Raw genomic sequence first — 15,420 nt, 5'->3', positions numbered from 1 at the left:
TGTATGTGTCCTTGTGTACACATGCAAGGATTTCTCTAGGATACTTGCCTAAGAGTTGAAATTTGCTGGCTTATGGGTTATGGGAGTATTCACTTTTACTAAATATTGCCAATTTGCTCTTTAAAATGATCATCCCAGTTTTCACTCCCCATTAGCAGTGTTATTGCTCAATGTCCTCATCAACACTTGGTTTTATCAGATGTTTACATTTTTGTCTTTTGATGGATGTGAATTAGTGGTTTCAGTTTGCATTACCTTAATTATTGTGAGGCTGAGCTATTTTCATATGCTTATTGATTGCCTTCTGTTAATTCCTGTTCATATCTTTGCCCATTTTCCTACTAGGTTGTCATCATCTTACTCAGTTCAGGAGTTCTTCTCACATGGAGATTTTATGAAAAGGCAAATCTCAGGAGACTTTTGATGTTCAGAATTATTATTTTAATGTCATCAGAATTATCAACCTGTATATTTTGTGGGGGGTTTTGTGCCTTGCTTAAGAAATCTTACCTTGAGGTTAATAAGGTATCCTACTGTGTTTTCTTCTGGAAGTTTTACTTTTCATATTTAGCTTTTTTAAAAAACCTGCCTGGATTTTGTTTTTATTTTTTCCACATGGATAACCGGTTGTCCAGCTCCATTTATTGATTAATCCAGTGGTTCTCAAAATGTGACCTTCTGTGGATCCCCAAGAGCCTTTTAGGGGTTCCAGAAGAAAAACTCTTTTCATAATAATTTAAAGGAGATATTTGCCTTTGTCATTTGTCTGTGTTATCATGTGCATTATTGGTATAAAAGCAATGGTGGGTAAAACTGCTGGCACCTTAACAGGAATCAATGCAGTGTCACCAAACGCTAGCAGTACTTGCTGTTGTATTCCTCACCCCCACACACTCAATGTTAAACAAAATACTTTCACTTAAGAATACCTTTGAAGAAGCAATGAAAAGTAGTAATTGTGTTAAAGCTTTAGCGCTGCAGCAGGTCTTTTTAATATTCAGTATGGTGGCATAGGAAGTTTGCATAGAGCACTTTTGGTGCATGGAAGAATGATGGCAGTTTAGGTAATATACTTGTACAATTGTTTGAGTTGAGATTAAACTGGCAACATTTTTCATGGAGCATCATTTTTACTTGAAAGAATGACAGACTGTGGTTACTCAGATTAGGATATTTGGCAGATATTTTCTCAGAAATGAATGAAGTGAGCTGGTCACTGCAAGGACAACTAATGCCAATGATAAAATTCAAGCTTTCAAGCAAAACTTAGATATTTGGGAAAATTTTATTCACTACCATGAATCTGGCAACTTTTCAGTATTTAAAAGCTTTTTGATGAAATCAATGGTGATATTTACAAAAAATGACTTTAAAAATATTGTGTAGTGAAATGTAATAACTCAGTAAAATCAGTATTTTCCCAAAGACCAATGTATGATGTTACAAAAGCATGATAGGGAAAAGATCAATTAAAACTGCATGAGAAATATGTTTCAATGTAACGCAGTAAATTGATACAGTTTCCTGTTCCACATAGTAACTAACTTTAATACACCGCCACTTGAGTTTTGGTGTAGTAACAGAGTATTTTGGTGTAGTAACAGAGTAGAATATCCCCAATTAGCTGAAAAGGCTATAATACTTCTCCCTTTTACAACTATGTATCAGTGTAAGGCTGGATTTTCTTCATATTCTTCAACCAAAACAGCATATTGTAACAGATTGATTGCAGTAGCCTATGTGAGAATCCAGCTGTCTTCCATTAAACTAGTAGGAGCTTTACAAAAATGTAAAATAATGCCATTTTTTTCACTGCTTTGTTTATAAGTAAATAAATATATTTTCATTATAGGTTATTTGTGTTAACATTTAATGAGTTTATTAGCTAATTTAAGTTAGTTAAATATTTAATTTTTAAATCAGTTTTAATTTCCAGATCAGTCAATACAAATAGATATAAACCCTATGCCTATAAACAATAACTCTTTAGGTTTCTCACTTTTTTAAAAGACTTAATTTTTTTAAGAGTAGCTTTAGGTTCACAGCAAAATTAAGAGTAAGTTACAGAGATTTCCCGTATACCCACAGCCCACCCCCTAACCCCCCATTGCATAGCCTCCTCCACCTTTAACTTCCCCAGCAGGGTGGTACATTTGTTTCAATTGATAAATTATGTGGACACATCATTATCAGAGCATGAGGTCCATAGTTTACATTAGGGTTCACTATTTTTTAAAAAAATACATTTTATTGATTTTTACAGAGAGGAAGGGAGAGGGATAGAGAGTTAGAAACATCCATGAGAGAGAAACATCTATCAGCTGCCTCCTGCACACCCCCTACTGGGGATGTGCCCACAACCAAGGTACATGCCCTTGACCGGAATCGAACCTGCGACCCTTCAGTCCGCAGGACGACACTCTGTCCACTGAGCCAAACCGGTTAGGGCTAGGGTTCACTCTTGCATTGTACATTCTATGGGTTTGGACAAAAGTATGACATGTATATAGTCTCATACAGAGTTTTTTTCACTGCCCTGAAATCTTTGGGGCTTTGCCTAGTCATCCCCCCCCCATGCTTGTTAATTTTTTTTTAAATATATTTTATTGATTTTTTACAGAAAGGAAGGGAGAGGGATAGAGAGTCAGAAACATCGATGAGAGAGAAACACCGACCAGCCGCCTCCCGCACACCCCCCACTGGGGACGTGCCCGCAACCAAGGCACATGCCCCTGACGGGAACCGAACCTGGGACCCTTCAGTCCACAGGCTAATGCTCTATCCACTGAGCCAAACCGGTTAGGGCACCATGCTTGTTAATTTTTAAGAGGATAAAGGAATCCCTATAATACTACAAAGTTTTAGCTCCTCTAGACTGATCCATTCTTTCCTTAGTGACTTATAACCTCTGTCTAGAGTTTCCATCTAGTCACAGGTCTCTTCATTGGCCTGTTCTTCTCTTCCTGTGCCAACACATCATCTTAAATATCATCACACCATAACCAATCTTGGCAGGGCTAGTTCCCCATCGTGTTCTTTTCTTCTTCCATTTATATTGGTTATCCTTGTTCTTCCACAGAAAGTAGGGCACTCAAATACTTTTTCCTATTACAAAAGTAATATATGTTTAATGCAAAAACAACAGAGTTGCAAGAAAGTAAAAATTATCCACTACTGCCTGGCCAGTGTGGCTTAGTGGTTGAGCATTGACCTATGCAGGAGGTCAACTTATGCAGCTGATCCCTGTTGATATTTCTCATTGGGGTTTTTTTAAGTACTCACTTTTTTTTTTTTTTTTTAATCCCCCATTGATTTTTAGAGAGTGGAAGAGAGAGGGAAAGACAGAGAGAAACATTGATGTGGGAGAGAAACACATTAATTGGTTGCCTCCTGCATGAGCCCAACTGTGGCCTGGGCGGGGGAGGAGCCTGCAACCAAGCTCTTGACTGTAATCAAACCCAGGACCCCTTCGGTCCACAGGCTGATGCTCTATCCATTGAGCCCAAACCGACTAAGGGCTCACCACTCTTTTTTTAAAAATGATTTTTAGAGAGAGGAAAGGAAAGGGTTAGAGATAAACATTGATGAGAGAGGAGCATCATCGATTGGCAGGCTGCCTCCTGCATGCCCCCTATTGGGGATTGAGTCTGCAACCTGGACATGTGCCCTGACCCCAAATCGAACTGGTAACCTCTTGATTTCTGGGTCAGTGCTCAACTGCTGAGCCAAACCAGTTGGGCTCACATTGATGTTTCTATCTCTCTCGTTCTCCCTCTCCTTTTCTCTGTCTCTAAAAGTCACGCCTGGCTGGTCACAGTTCCATCCCTGTTCAGGGCATATGTCAAGGTTGCTGGCTTCATCCCCAGTGTGTGGGGTGTGCAGGAGGCAGCTGATCAATTATTCTCTTTCATCATTGATGTTTCTGTCTTCCTCTCCTTTCCTCTCTGAAATCAATAAAAATACATTTTTAAAAATTGATAAAAATATATTTAAAAATTTTAAAAATTTATTCACTACTGATAACTTTATATTCTGCATATACTGTGCACACATACAATCTACACTAATAAAAGAGTAAGATGCAAATTGACCGTACCTTTGTGATGCCCACCAGCCAATCAGGAGTGAGTATGCAAATTAACCCAACTAAGATGGGTTAATTTGCATAAGCAGTCGCTCTGCACTGCCCCAGCCACTCTGGGCCTCTGGGCAGCGTGGGAAGGCGGAAAGGCAGCTCCGGCCGGAGCAAAAGGTGGTGCCACCAGCCAGGGGAAGGAAGGCCCATACTTTTTTTTTTTTTTTTTAATACATTTTATTGATTTTTTACAGAGAGGAAGGGAGAGGGAGAGAAAGTTAGAAACATCGATGAGAGAGAAACATCGATCAGCTGCCTCCTGCACACCTCCCACTGGGGATGTGTCTGAAATCAAGGTATATGCCCTTGACCGGAATCAAACCTGGGACCTTTCTGTCCACAGGCCGACGCTCTATCCACTGAGCCAAACCGGTTAGGGTGGAAGGCCCATTCTTGCACGAATCTTCGTGCATCGGGCTTCTAGTTTTATATATGTATACACACTTTTTGCATATGTTTTTTAAACTGGGCCAGTCTTTTATATCCTTTTTACACTTAGTATTATGAATATAGTTCCATGTCATTTAATGTTCTTCTACATCTTTTATTTTGTTAATCATCACCCGAGGGTATCTTTCCATTGATTTCTAGAGAGAATAGAAAGGAGGGGAGAGACATGAGAGAGACACATTGGCTGCCTCCTGAACATGCCCAACCAGGGCCGGGGATTGAGCCTGCAACTGAGGTTATATGCCCTTGACAGGAATTGGACCCGAGACCCTTCAGGCTGCAGGCCTTACCATTGAGTCAAACTGGGTAGGGCTACATCATCATTTTTAATTGTTGCATGGTATGCTGTTTGTATTCTTTATTTATTCGTTTGTATTGATGTACATCATTTATATAACTATTTTTATACTGAAATTTTAGATTATTTCTTATATTTCACTCTTAAAAGCCTGACTCCAGTGAATCTTCTTGCTGCTGAGTCTTCATGCCCATGTGTGATTCCTTAGGATTGATTCCTTGGAGAGGACTGGTTGGCTTAAAGCAGGGGTCCTCAAACTTTTTAAACAGGGGGCCAGTTCACTGTCCCTCAGACCGTTGGAGGGCCGGACTATAGTTTAAAAAAAAAAAACTATGAACAAATTCCTATGCGCACTGCGGGCCCGGGACGAGTCGGCTGCTAAGCAGGACAGGCAGTGGCACCCGGCGGGCTGGATAAATGTTCTCGGCGGGCCGCATATGGCCTGTGGGCCGTAGTTTGAGGACGCCTGGCTTAAAGTGAGGACTACAGTTGTGAGAAGCTGGGATTGTTTGGTCAGAGGCAGAGGCTGGTGGAAGACAGGAGGACAGGACAGATAGAAAAGAGTAGCAGTTATTAGGGTTTTGGTCAAGGAGAGTCCAGGTTAAGTGAAAAGTGATGGATATAAATAGGAAGGGAAAAGCCAGCAGGTGCCTGTCATCACTGCTGGTTTCCATGACTGCCATGTTTGAAGGGTAATAGAGGAGCAGACTAAGCTTGAAATGTTGTAGGACTAGAGGTCTATCCTCAGCCCAACTTCCCAAGGCTTTCCCAAGCGTTTGTGGGAGAGAGGAGGTTTTCTCAAGGGCAGAGGCCCCTAGTGCTCTCAGTACTTTGGGGATCTGAAAAGACTCTTCTGTTGCTCTGAATTAAAGCCTTCCCTTTGACTTGATTCCCATGGGTCCACCCTGGACAGTCCTACTACTAGCTACGTAGGGACCATCAGGTGCAGTCAGTGGGCATTTCCTCTGACTCTGGAAGCCAGATTGTCAGCCTCCTTTATTGTGTGCCAAGTGGGGTTGGTGGGCAGTGATAAGAAGTGAGCAACTGCAGCTGCATGCAGATAGCCATAGAGGCAGCCCTGGGATCTGAAGACCAAGATGGATGCCTGGTCCAGCACTTTCTTATTAGCTGAGTGAATGTGGGTATATTCTCTAACTATTGTGGTTATATTCTCTAACTTTTCTGGGCTTCAGTTTCTGCAGCTATAAATGGGGCTAAGTAACACCTGCCTCACTGGGTCATTGAAAGCATTAAATTGGATAACATATGTAAAGTATCTACAGGGTGTAGGCACTGTAAACTTGCTTAGTAATCTTATTTAAGTAAGTCATTTAATCACTTTAACCTCAGTTTTCTCATCTGATCAATAAGGATAATAATATATACCTTGTAATAATTAAGTAAGATGAAATGTAGGAAAGAGCTTTGAAATGATAAATCTCAATATAAACGTTATTCCTATGTACATGCAAATCCATGCCACTAACAACTACCTGAGGATCATCAGTTGTTCAGCCCAGCAGATTTCTACTGTTTGTGTAGTGGGTAAGGATGTGTAGGGCTGGGGAGAGTAAAGGACACAATGGCAGAAGAACAGGCCATGTTGTTATCTTAGGCCAGGATTTTATTTCAAAATCATGAGGTCAAAACCACATATAGTTAATTAATTACCCATAAAGCTCCTGAACTGGCTCACAGGGCATCTCTCAGTAGATCCAGTAGAATCAGTTCCTTTTCCAGCATAGGAAGAGATTTTGCCTTTTCTTGGGTTGGACACTACTAAAATATTGAAGTTAGTTTTCTGGGCCATGTTGAATTAAAAACTTAGTATCACATGGTGAGAGAGGTGTGGGAACTGAGACCAGTCGAGGGAGCAGCAGATTCACAACTCCCATCATTCTTAGGTCTCATCTCAGGTTCGCTCTGGGTCTTATGTTCAAGTCAGCTTTCCATTGTTTAACAAACATGTATTGATCACCTGTGTGCCAGATGCTATGCTAGAAGCTGGAACAGCATTGAAAAAAACACCATTCTATATTACCTTCTAATTGGGGAGGCAGACAGTAAACAAGCAAAAAGGATAGTTTGTGAGATGGGAGAACTATGAGAGACAAAGCAAGACCAGGTTTAGGAAGTTCTGGAATGGCCAATAGCAGTTTAAATGGAGTAGCCTGCTGGGAAGCTCTGATTTGCAAAAGCTCTGCTAGAACAGCCACTGCAAAGGCCCTGAGGCCGGCAGGAGAGTGCCTGCATGTTTGCCGATGAGGAGCCCAGTGTGGCTGGCATGGAAGGAAGGAGGGGAGTCATGGGAATGAGCTCTGTGGGGCCTTGTTAGCAATTGTGCTGTTGGCCTTTCATCTGGGTGAGAGAGGAGGCCATTGGATAATTTTGAGCCGAGGAAGGACAAAATATGCTTACCAAGATCTCTGTGGTTTCTGTGTTGAGAAAAGCCTGAAGGGGGGACAAGGGAGCTAGTAAGGAGACTGCTGCAGTAGACCTAGTGAAAGACAGGGTTGGCTTGAACCAAAGTGGTGAGAACTAGTTAATGCTGGATATTTTAATGTTAGAGCCGCCGATGCATTTACTGTCAGAATAGATGAAACAAGGAGATGAGTTCAAGAGAAGCTGCAAGGGTTTTAGCTTGAGTCTTGGGATGGACTTGCCATTGAGGAGCATTTGGGAGGAGCTGGGGAGTGGTCAGGAATTTAATTAATCTGGTTTAGGACAGATTAAGTTTGAGATCCTAATAGACACCCAGGGGTAGATGTGGAGTGGGATGTTGGATGAATGTAAATCTGGAGTTCGAGGTAGTTTAGACTGGAGCTTTATGTTCAGGACTCATCAGCATATTGATAGCATTTAAAACCATGAGATGGGACAAGTTCTCCCAAAGTAGGTAGGGAAAAGGTCTAAGGCTGAGCTCCTGGCCTTGCCACCATTAAGAGGTCAAGAGATGAGAAAGCACCAGCCACCAGGACTGGGAAGGAGTGGCTGGGGAGATGGGAGGAGAAACGGGGGAGTGTGGTGTCTAGGACAGAGGAGTATGGAGAGGAGTACTGTTTGAGTGGTCATTTCTCTATGCACTGGCAGTTCTATTTGAGAATTCGAAATACACATGCTGCAAATCCATTGTGTTGTCACTTTTGAAAAAGCACCATTTCAGTGGTGTGTGGGAGGGGAGTCTAGGAATCAGACAGGCACAGCGTAAAATTCTTTTTTGCTCTAATAAAGCCTGTGGACATATTAGTATGTCCAGGCCAGGAAGGGCTTCTCTAGACACATGGCACCGTTGCCTGGCCCAGAGACTAGGGTATGCATCCAGGTATTGTAAGCCTCAGTTTCCCTGTGTTTGAAGTGGAGTTTTAATAACCTTTACCCACCCTAGAGTGTTCAATGAAAAACTGTACCTGAATTGCTGCTCAGCCAGGCCCAAGAACCTACCAAGTTCTGAGTAGCTTCTGGTTCTGTGACTCCAGGCCTCTGCCATGGGTTCAGGCTCCTCAGTGTCAGAGCCTCATGTGGGTGCTCAGTGCAGATCCACTCACCTGTTTCCTCACCCCTCAATGAGTCACACCACTCATCATTCCAAGAAATCTTATTTTCTTTATTGTTTTTTTGACTCAACAATTTTTTAACTTTTTTTCTGAAACGTTCTTGTTGTTATGAGCCTTTTGTTTTGTTCTCGTTAAATGCACTCGACCCAAAATTGGTTTGGCATATTGAAAAGGAGACCAAGGAGGGACTGGGGGCATGGAGGAGGGGAGGCCCGAATGGACAGAGAAATTGAGAGAAGAGGAACATAGAGACAGCGAGAAAAATGGAAAGAGGTGGAGACACAGAAAGGAAGGCAAGGGAAACAAACAAAAAAAAACACCCACAAAACAAAACCACCCCAGGTAAAAATTAAGATTGAGAAGCAAATGAATTCAGGAGCCCAAGGAAGGGAATAGGAGAGGAAACCAAGACCCATTCTTCTCTATACCGTCCCAGCTGGGGTGGGGGTGTCAAGGCACCAGGTCTGGTTGGGGTGCGGGGATGGACACCTGGGCTCTGGGTGGTGGTTTTGCACTGTGCTGCAGTGGTGTTCAGCCCCACCAGGGGGCCCTGCCACACAGCTTTGAGGCCTAGGAATTCACCTTGGTGAATCTAGCTGGAATGGGAACCAAGGGACCCACTTACCCTCTCTCCCCTTGATTGTCCGTGTCTGGAGATAAATGGAGGACTGGGCAGGGAGAGGATGGGGGACTCCTTGCATGCCTCCAGTTCCCCTGGAAACTCTCCCACCATGCTAACTTTTCCAGTCCTCTTGGTGTCAGAGGCAGCCTCTGGTCCTAGCTGGGCTGATACATGGGCCAGACCAACTCCTCCATTTACCCGTGTCTCCTGCCAGCTCTTTGCAGACCTCTAGCTGCCCCTCTCGAAACCAAGGCAGGCCACAGAGCTGGTTCCCATCCTCCCCACAGAGCCATCTGGACAAGATCATCCCCACCCTTACTTCTCTGGGTCCAGACTCACCCATGGTCTTCTGGTGAACAGGGTTAAGCATCCCTGCCAGAAAAAGCCAGCGATGGAATCCAACACTGCCTTCTCCCCACACAAGTACTCCTACACAGGACAAACCATCTTTGGTCTGACCCCTTCTCCCCTGACGGGGACAAGCCAGCCTCAGCTCCCCAGAAGGGAGGGACTTCCTAGCAGCAAAAAGGGCCCCTCCAGCCACCTACCTGTCTGTTTTCTCTAGTTTCTCCCTAGAGCCCCTCCCCTTTAACCCCAAAAGTTCATGGTAGCAGCAGACTGAGACCCAAAGATGTTTGAAAACTCATGGCACTTGTGAGAAAAGAGGAAGGGGCAAAAGAGACAAGGGGGTCTGAGCAGAGGTGGAGAGCCACCCAAGGAAATGGCAATTATGGGGCTGTGTTAGTGTGGCAATGGGACTATGCTACCCCCAGAGTGTGTGTTCTGGAGGGCCAGAGGGACAGGCTAGAGAGGGGGCCAGAAGTACTCAGGAGACATTCCAAACCTGATACTTCTTTAGGGCCTGCAGGTTTAGGGTTGAGCTCCCAGAACATGGGTGTCCTGACTGGAGGCCCTGCTATCTTCCTTTGCCTCCTCTGTTGGAGGGTGTATGTATGGTAGGGAAGGTGATATTTCACCTTTGCACCCTATACCACCCCCACTCCCACCCAAACAAGACCACCTCATCATTCCTGGTCCTCCCTCCTCAGTCACATCAAACCCTGCTGTCCTCATTTCCCTCCCGCATTAACCTCTCTAGGCAGGAAATCAGCCCCTCATCCCCAGCCCAGAGTTCCAGAAGCAATATACAAGAGGCAGGAACTCAAAGGGACAGCACAGCCATCTTGGCAAAAGCATCTTTGGGTGTGAGGGGTGCCTCCCCTGGGCCAGTGGGGAGGGAAGGGGTAGACAGCTCCCTGGTCCTGGGGCAGGCAGTGAGGTACACACCCCAGGAGGGCTGACTGATGCCAGGGTCAGGCGGAGCAGGGAAGGAGGCAACAGAAATAGGTGCCTGGAAGGAAACAGGTTCTTTGTTTCACTGTTGCTTCTAGATTTTTTCTGTCTCTGGATTGTAAAAAGCTGCTCTGGTGGCCGCCCACCTGGCTGGGGATGCACACGTACATGGAGAAGTCCGGGCTGCCAAGGCCCAGCGGTATAGCTCTGCTCCGGAGAAAGCCCGGGCTGGCTGGGCCGCAGGCTCCTGGTGGCTTCAAGTGATGAGATTTTCTTTCTTTTTTTTTTTTGTCTTTTCCATTTCTTTGAAATATTTACAGCAACGGGAGAGGAGGAAAGAGGAAAGGAAAGAAGGCCCCCTAGGGAAAGATCCAAACCCAGGACCCACTCCCCAGGGAGATCCAGACCCAAAATCTGCTCCCCAGATAGCCAAGCCCACAGGATTGGAACTGCCCAAATATGGCCATCCCTGTGGGCTGGGGGCCCTTCAGGGAGTTGTGCTTCATCAGGAGTCACCCCAAGGGAGGGGGTCATTGGGTGCACTTGAGGGCAGAGGGGACAGGGTTGCTGGGGAGGCAGGGACTAAGAGCAGAGGGAAGGAGCTTCAGAGAAAATTCAACCTTTACACCACCAGCCACAAATGCCCATTCCTCTTGCCCGGGGGCTTATCTCCTGGGCCAGAGGCCCCAGTCTCCGGGAGCAGGGAACTGTAGTACAGGAGGAACCTGTCCATCTGTCCTTCTGCCCCCATTGCTCCCTCCTGGTGCAGCCTAGCATTTCTGACTACAGAAAGAGGTGCAGATTGATAGGTTCCATCCAGCAGGGCCTTTGGTCCAGGGACACCAAAGCCCTCATTTTCTCTCCAGCAGATAGGAAGAGTAGTAGGGAGGGGGAAGTCAAGAGTAAGATGTACCCTTCCAATTTCTCCTTCCTTATTCCCCTTGGGACCTCTGGGTTCCTCCTCATGGCACTTCCCCCAAAGTAAGCTGGTGCGTGTGGCTGGTGGGAAACCCTGTCTGTGAACCCTGCACCTCAGGTCTCCACAGCAGAGCCCCCAAGAACCCTGGAGGGCCCTCAGTCAAGGGATGCCTGGAAAGTGGCCCTCCAGCCACTGCCTCCTTCAGTCTCCCTATGCCATCAGAGCCCTACTCAGGGTTCCCTCCCTGGCCTAGGCCACCAGCCCCTGGTCCATGAGGTCCCTCAGAGGCTGGTGACCAGCTGCATCTGCCCATCCCCATCAGGCCCTGGCCCCTCAAGGCCTGGGGCTGCCAAATAGCCTTCATGGCTGGGCCGCCGCACCTGGTAGTAGCCCTGCAGGGGGTTTCGGGCCACCAAGGCTGGTGGGCGCGAGGTGTAGTAGATTTCAGGGGGGACAGGGGGTGCAGGTGGGGGTGGGGGCAGGGCCTCGCTGGGCCCCTCAGGGCTGCTGTCCGGGTAGGAGGGCGAGTCCCGAAGGTTGGCCCCACTGGCATAGAGGGAGTCCCGACCTGGAGGAGAGGAGAGGGGCCGGCTGGTGGCCCCGTCCTCTGCTGTGCAGCTCTCTGACTCGTCCAGATCGCTCTGGTACAGCACCGACTGGGCCCGGGGCAGCAGCAGTGGCTCCTCCAGGGCCTTGTAGAGAAGTTCAATCTCCGCCCGGTCAGCACCCCCGGGCCCACCAGCCTCTTCCTCACTGCCACCCCCCGGCACAGGTGGCACCGGGGGCTCAGGAGGTGGAGGGCCTTTGGCCCCGCTGCTGCCGCCCCGCAGGTTGTTGTGCACCAGCTCTGAGATGATCATCTTCTCAAAGGCGGCAGCATCTGCCAGGTTTCGGCCTCGGGGTGGCTCAGGTGCCCCATCCCCTGGAGGGAAATCCCCACTTCGCAAGGAGTAACTGTTGTTGAAGTTGCCGTTGAGGGGCAGTGTGTCCATGCCACAGGCTTCCCGGCCTCCCAAGGGGTGCTCTGCAGGTAGAAGGGGGCTGCTCAGGTGGAAGGCCAGGCATCGATCGGGAAGGATCCAGGCCATGTGGGGTGGGGCTGCCTGGGTTTACCCCTGCCCCTGGGGACTGGGGTCTTCCATTCCCTCTCTTCCTCATTGGCAGTGGGGATACCAATCATGCAGGTTGGTGGAAGGTGGAGGAGACCAGTTTTCCCAGGTTTCCTTCCCAGCCGGGGACTCAGAATCTTAGCAGTGTGAGAAGACTGGGGCGACGAGGTCTTCTCACACCGCTAAGATTCTGAGCCCCCGGCTGGGAGGGAAACCTGTACTTGACCCTCATCTTCATTTCCCACCTGAGGCCCAAATACAACACCAACCAGCTGCCAAACCAGAGACTGCATGCATATGCTTGTGGGTGTGTGTTGGGGCGAGAGGGAGACGCACTCTATGAGTTCTCCTCCCTAAATAAAGGAGGCCACTGTCTCATTCCCCTCCCAGCCTCAGAAATGTTACCAGGAAAGTCTCACTTACTGGGTTCCCGGTAGCTCCCTGCAGGTGCCAGGCCAGGAGGGAAAAGAAAGAAGGTGAATAGGCTTGGAATGTTGAGTCTAGGCTCCAGTTCAGGATGCACAAGGGCACCCCAAGTGAAAACCCCTCAGGATGCAGACCCCACACTCCCTGACCTGGGCTGTTGCCCTCTCCCAGCACTAGAGTATTCTTACCTGGGGAGTTGAAGACAGGGGGTGAGGAGGGATTGAAGCCCACTGACTCGGCAATGAGGGTGTTGTAGGGGCTAGTGCCCCCACGGGGCTGCAGCACGGGGTTGGTCAGCAGGTGGTTCCCCATGGTACCTGCCCAGGAGGTCAGAAGTAACAGGGCGGCTTGGAGACACAGGCCAGGAATCTCAAGGGACTGGAGCCAGGGGCCAGGGATGCTGTCTCACCTCGGTTCAGAGTGGGGGTACTGTTGATGTCACCCGCCATGAAGGAAGATTCTGTCTGTTTCCTCACGGTGTCATTCCACATCCTCCGAATTCGGCTCTGGGGACACAGCCCAGACATAAGGGGGCCCTCAAGCTGCCCACCCTCCAGAAGCTTTCTGAGACCACTCGCCTGATGAACACCACCAAGGACCTGGGCAAAGCACTGCACCGCCTCTGGGGCTCCTGGATCTAACACTCAGTCCCAGGGAGCCCTGCCTAGTGCCCGGCCCCAGCTCAGATACCTGGGTCCCTGTGTAGTAGCGGGTGTTGCTCCGCATGGCTGAGGTCTTAAGCGAGCCATGAGCTCCCCCGGGCGGGGAGCGGATGCAGCAGTAGGAGTGTCGCAGGCACTTGCTGTACTCCTTGTGCACCTGGGAGACGAGGAGAACAGGCAGCTGATAGCAGGAGCTCCCACTCAGAGACCAGAGACCAAGCTACGGGCGGGCATCAGAAACCTGTCCTGTCCCCCAGCAGCCAGCCAGGTAGACTCTCTCCTCGCTCAGGCCCATCTTCAGTTCTTCACCTCCACCAGTTTCTTACCCATTCAATGACTCAACAGCTCTTTAATGCATATCGTTTATGTGTCAGGCATGGTTTAAGGCTCCGGGAATAATCAGAACAAATCAGACATAAAGCCCTACCTTTCAGAGCTGCTATTTTAGTAGACAGAGACATAACATAGATGCAAACATCAGTACATAATGTAGGATGTCTATTGTGTTAGGTGCTGCGAAGGACCTATGGCTGAGGAGGGGGTTAGGCAGTGCTGGTGGGGAGTGGGATGGTGGTGGTGGTTTGCAGATTGCAAATCGATCAGGAGAGGCCTTACTGAGAAGCAGACGTTTTGGCAAAGACTTGAGAGAAATAGACAGCAGGCCCTGTGGCTATCTGGGGAGGAGCAGGGAACAAGCCATGAGGAGGGTCCATGTCTAGGTGTCTGAGAGAGGGCAGAGGAGGGCACTGCTGGAAGAGAGGGAACAGAAGGGGCCCTGGTTGGACCTTGTGTGCCTAGAGGTTCCTATAAGGATGTCACTGTCCCTGTGTGTCCAATGGGGGCCACCAGGTTTAAGAGGAGGAAGGATACAGTCAAACTTGCAGGACTCTGATTGGTATCTCCATCCCCAACCTTAGCCTTACCCACCTCACTATCCCCCGAGACTAACAGTCTGACAGCTCCTGCTCCCCCCAACCCCCCGCCACTGCCTTCAGGACCAAGTATACAAATGCTTTGGCTCAGTTTCCATGGCTTGAGTCCTGTATGCCCTGTATGCCCTCTTCACATTCCTCTGCTTCTGTTATCACCTTCATTTACTTAAGATTTAGATTTTAACATGTTTTATTTAAAAAGGAAACTTTCTATCACCACAAAACTCATAGTTCATCTCATAACTATTAAAGTAGGAAACATCTGTCTGGATGGGGCCCAGGGTCATCTCCATTTCGCATGCCTGCTTCGTGCCCCACACCCTGGGAAGAGGCCCTGTCCCAAATCCACCCTGCTTTCTTGCTCTTCCAGTCTTCTATCCTGCTCTTTTCCAGATCCTTCTTCACCCCTGGCTAAATCCTCCCCGATGCTGAGCCCATGCTCCCCTCGCAGCAGACACAGGTCTCTACAGAAGGCAGGCATCTGGGCCTCCTCCCTGACCTCACCTTTTTCTGTAAGGCGCAGTGAAAGACGAAGATGAAGACCCCCTGGAATGCGTTGAAGGTGGTGAAGAGATAGGCCATGACTACCGACTCCTTATTGATGAAGAGGAGGCCGAAAGCCCAGGTGAGGCCCAGCAGGAAGAGCAGCGCAATGGCCCCCAGGGCCCAGGATCTGGGGTGGGTGGGGAGAGAAGACAGGGACATCAAATACCTGCTAGTGGTGATGCTTCCCCTATTGTCCTCCTTGGGCCTGGACAGTCTCTGCAAAGACCCACCTAAGTGAGTAGGCCTCAGGATAACGGCCTGCCCAGTGATACTTCCACCTAGCCTGGGCCTGAGGGGCAAGCAAAGATCGGGGGTTGGGGTTGTGAATGGTCAATCATTCCCTGCATCCTTCATCCTTTTGGTCCTATTTCTAGGCCTTTAAACTATCTTTTGCTGCCTATTTCTCTTTAGCTTGTCCTGAAATAGACTCACTTTTGAATTCAGTCTTGCCCTAAGCAGTTATTCAGGTATGTC

The 15,420-nt window shown here is 48.0% G+C and overlaps 1 protein-coding gene across 1 annotated transcript in view; it reads right to left on the bottom strand.

Moving 5' to 3' along the window:
* Positions 1 to 10,465: 10,465 nt before the first annotated feature.
* Positions 10,466 to 15,420, bottom strand: part of ADGRL1 (adhesion G protein-coupled receptor L1) — a 40,120-nt gene continuing 35,165 nt past the window's right edge. Inside the window, exons 18-23 of the mRNA XM_080676521.1 lie at positions 14,905 to 15,073; positions 13,497 to 13,625; positions 13,216 to 13,312; positions 12,995 to 13,123; positions 12,804 to 12,821; positions 10,466 to 12,295 (exon numbers count right to left, since the gene is read on the bottom strand). Of these exons, the coding sequence (XP_080532647.1) occupies positions 11,553 to 12,295; positions 12,804 to 12,821; positions 12,995 to 13,123; positions 13,216 to 13,312; positions 13,497 to 13,625; positions 14,905 to 15,073 (1,285 nt within the window). The 3' untranslated portion in view covers positions 10,466 to 11,552. The remainder of the gene's footprint in view (positions 12,296 to 12,803; positions 12,822 to 12,994; positions 13,124 to 13,215; positions 13,313 to 13,496; positions 13,626 to 14,904; positions 15,074 to 15,420) is intronic.

Source organism: Plecotus auritus (genome assembly GCF_963455305.1).
Source record: "Plecotus auritus genome assembly, chromosome: 6".
NCBI lineage: Eukaryota > Metazoa > Chordata > Mammalia > Chiroptera > Vespertilionidae > Plecotus > Plecotus auritus.
Note: the sequence above shows the minus strand (reverse complement) of the source record. Positions and strands in the feature narration are given on the sequence as shown.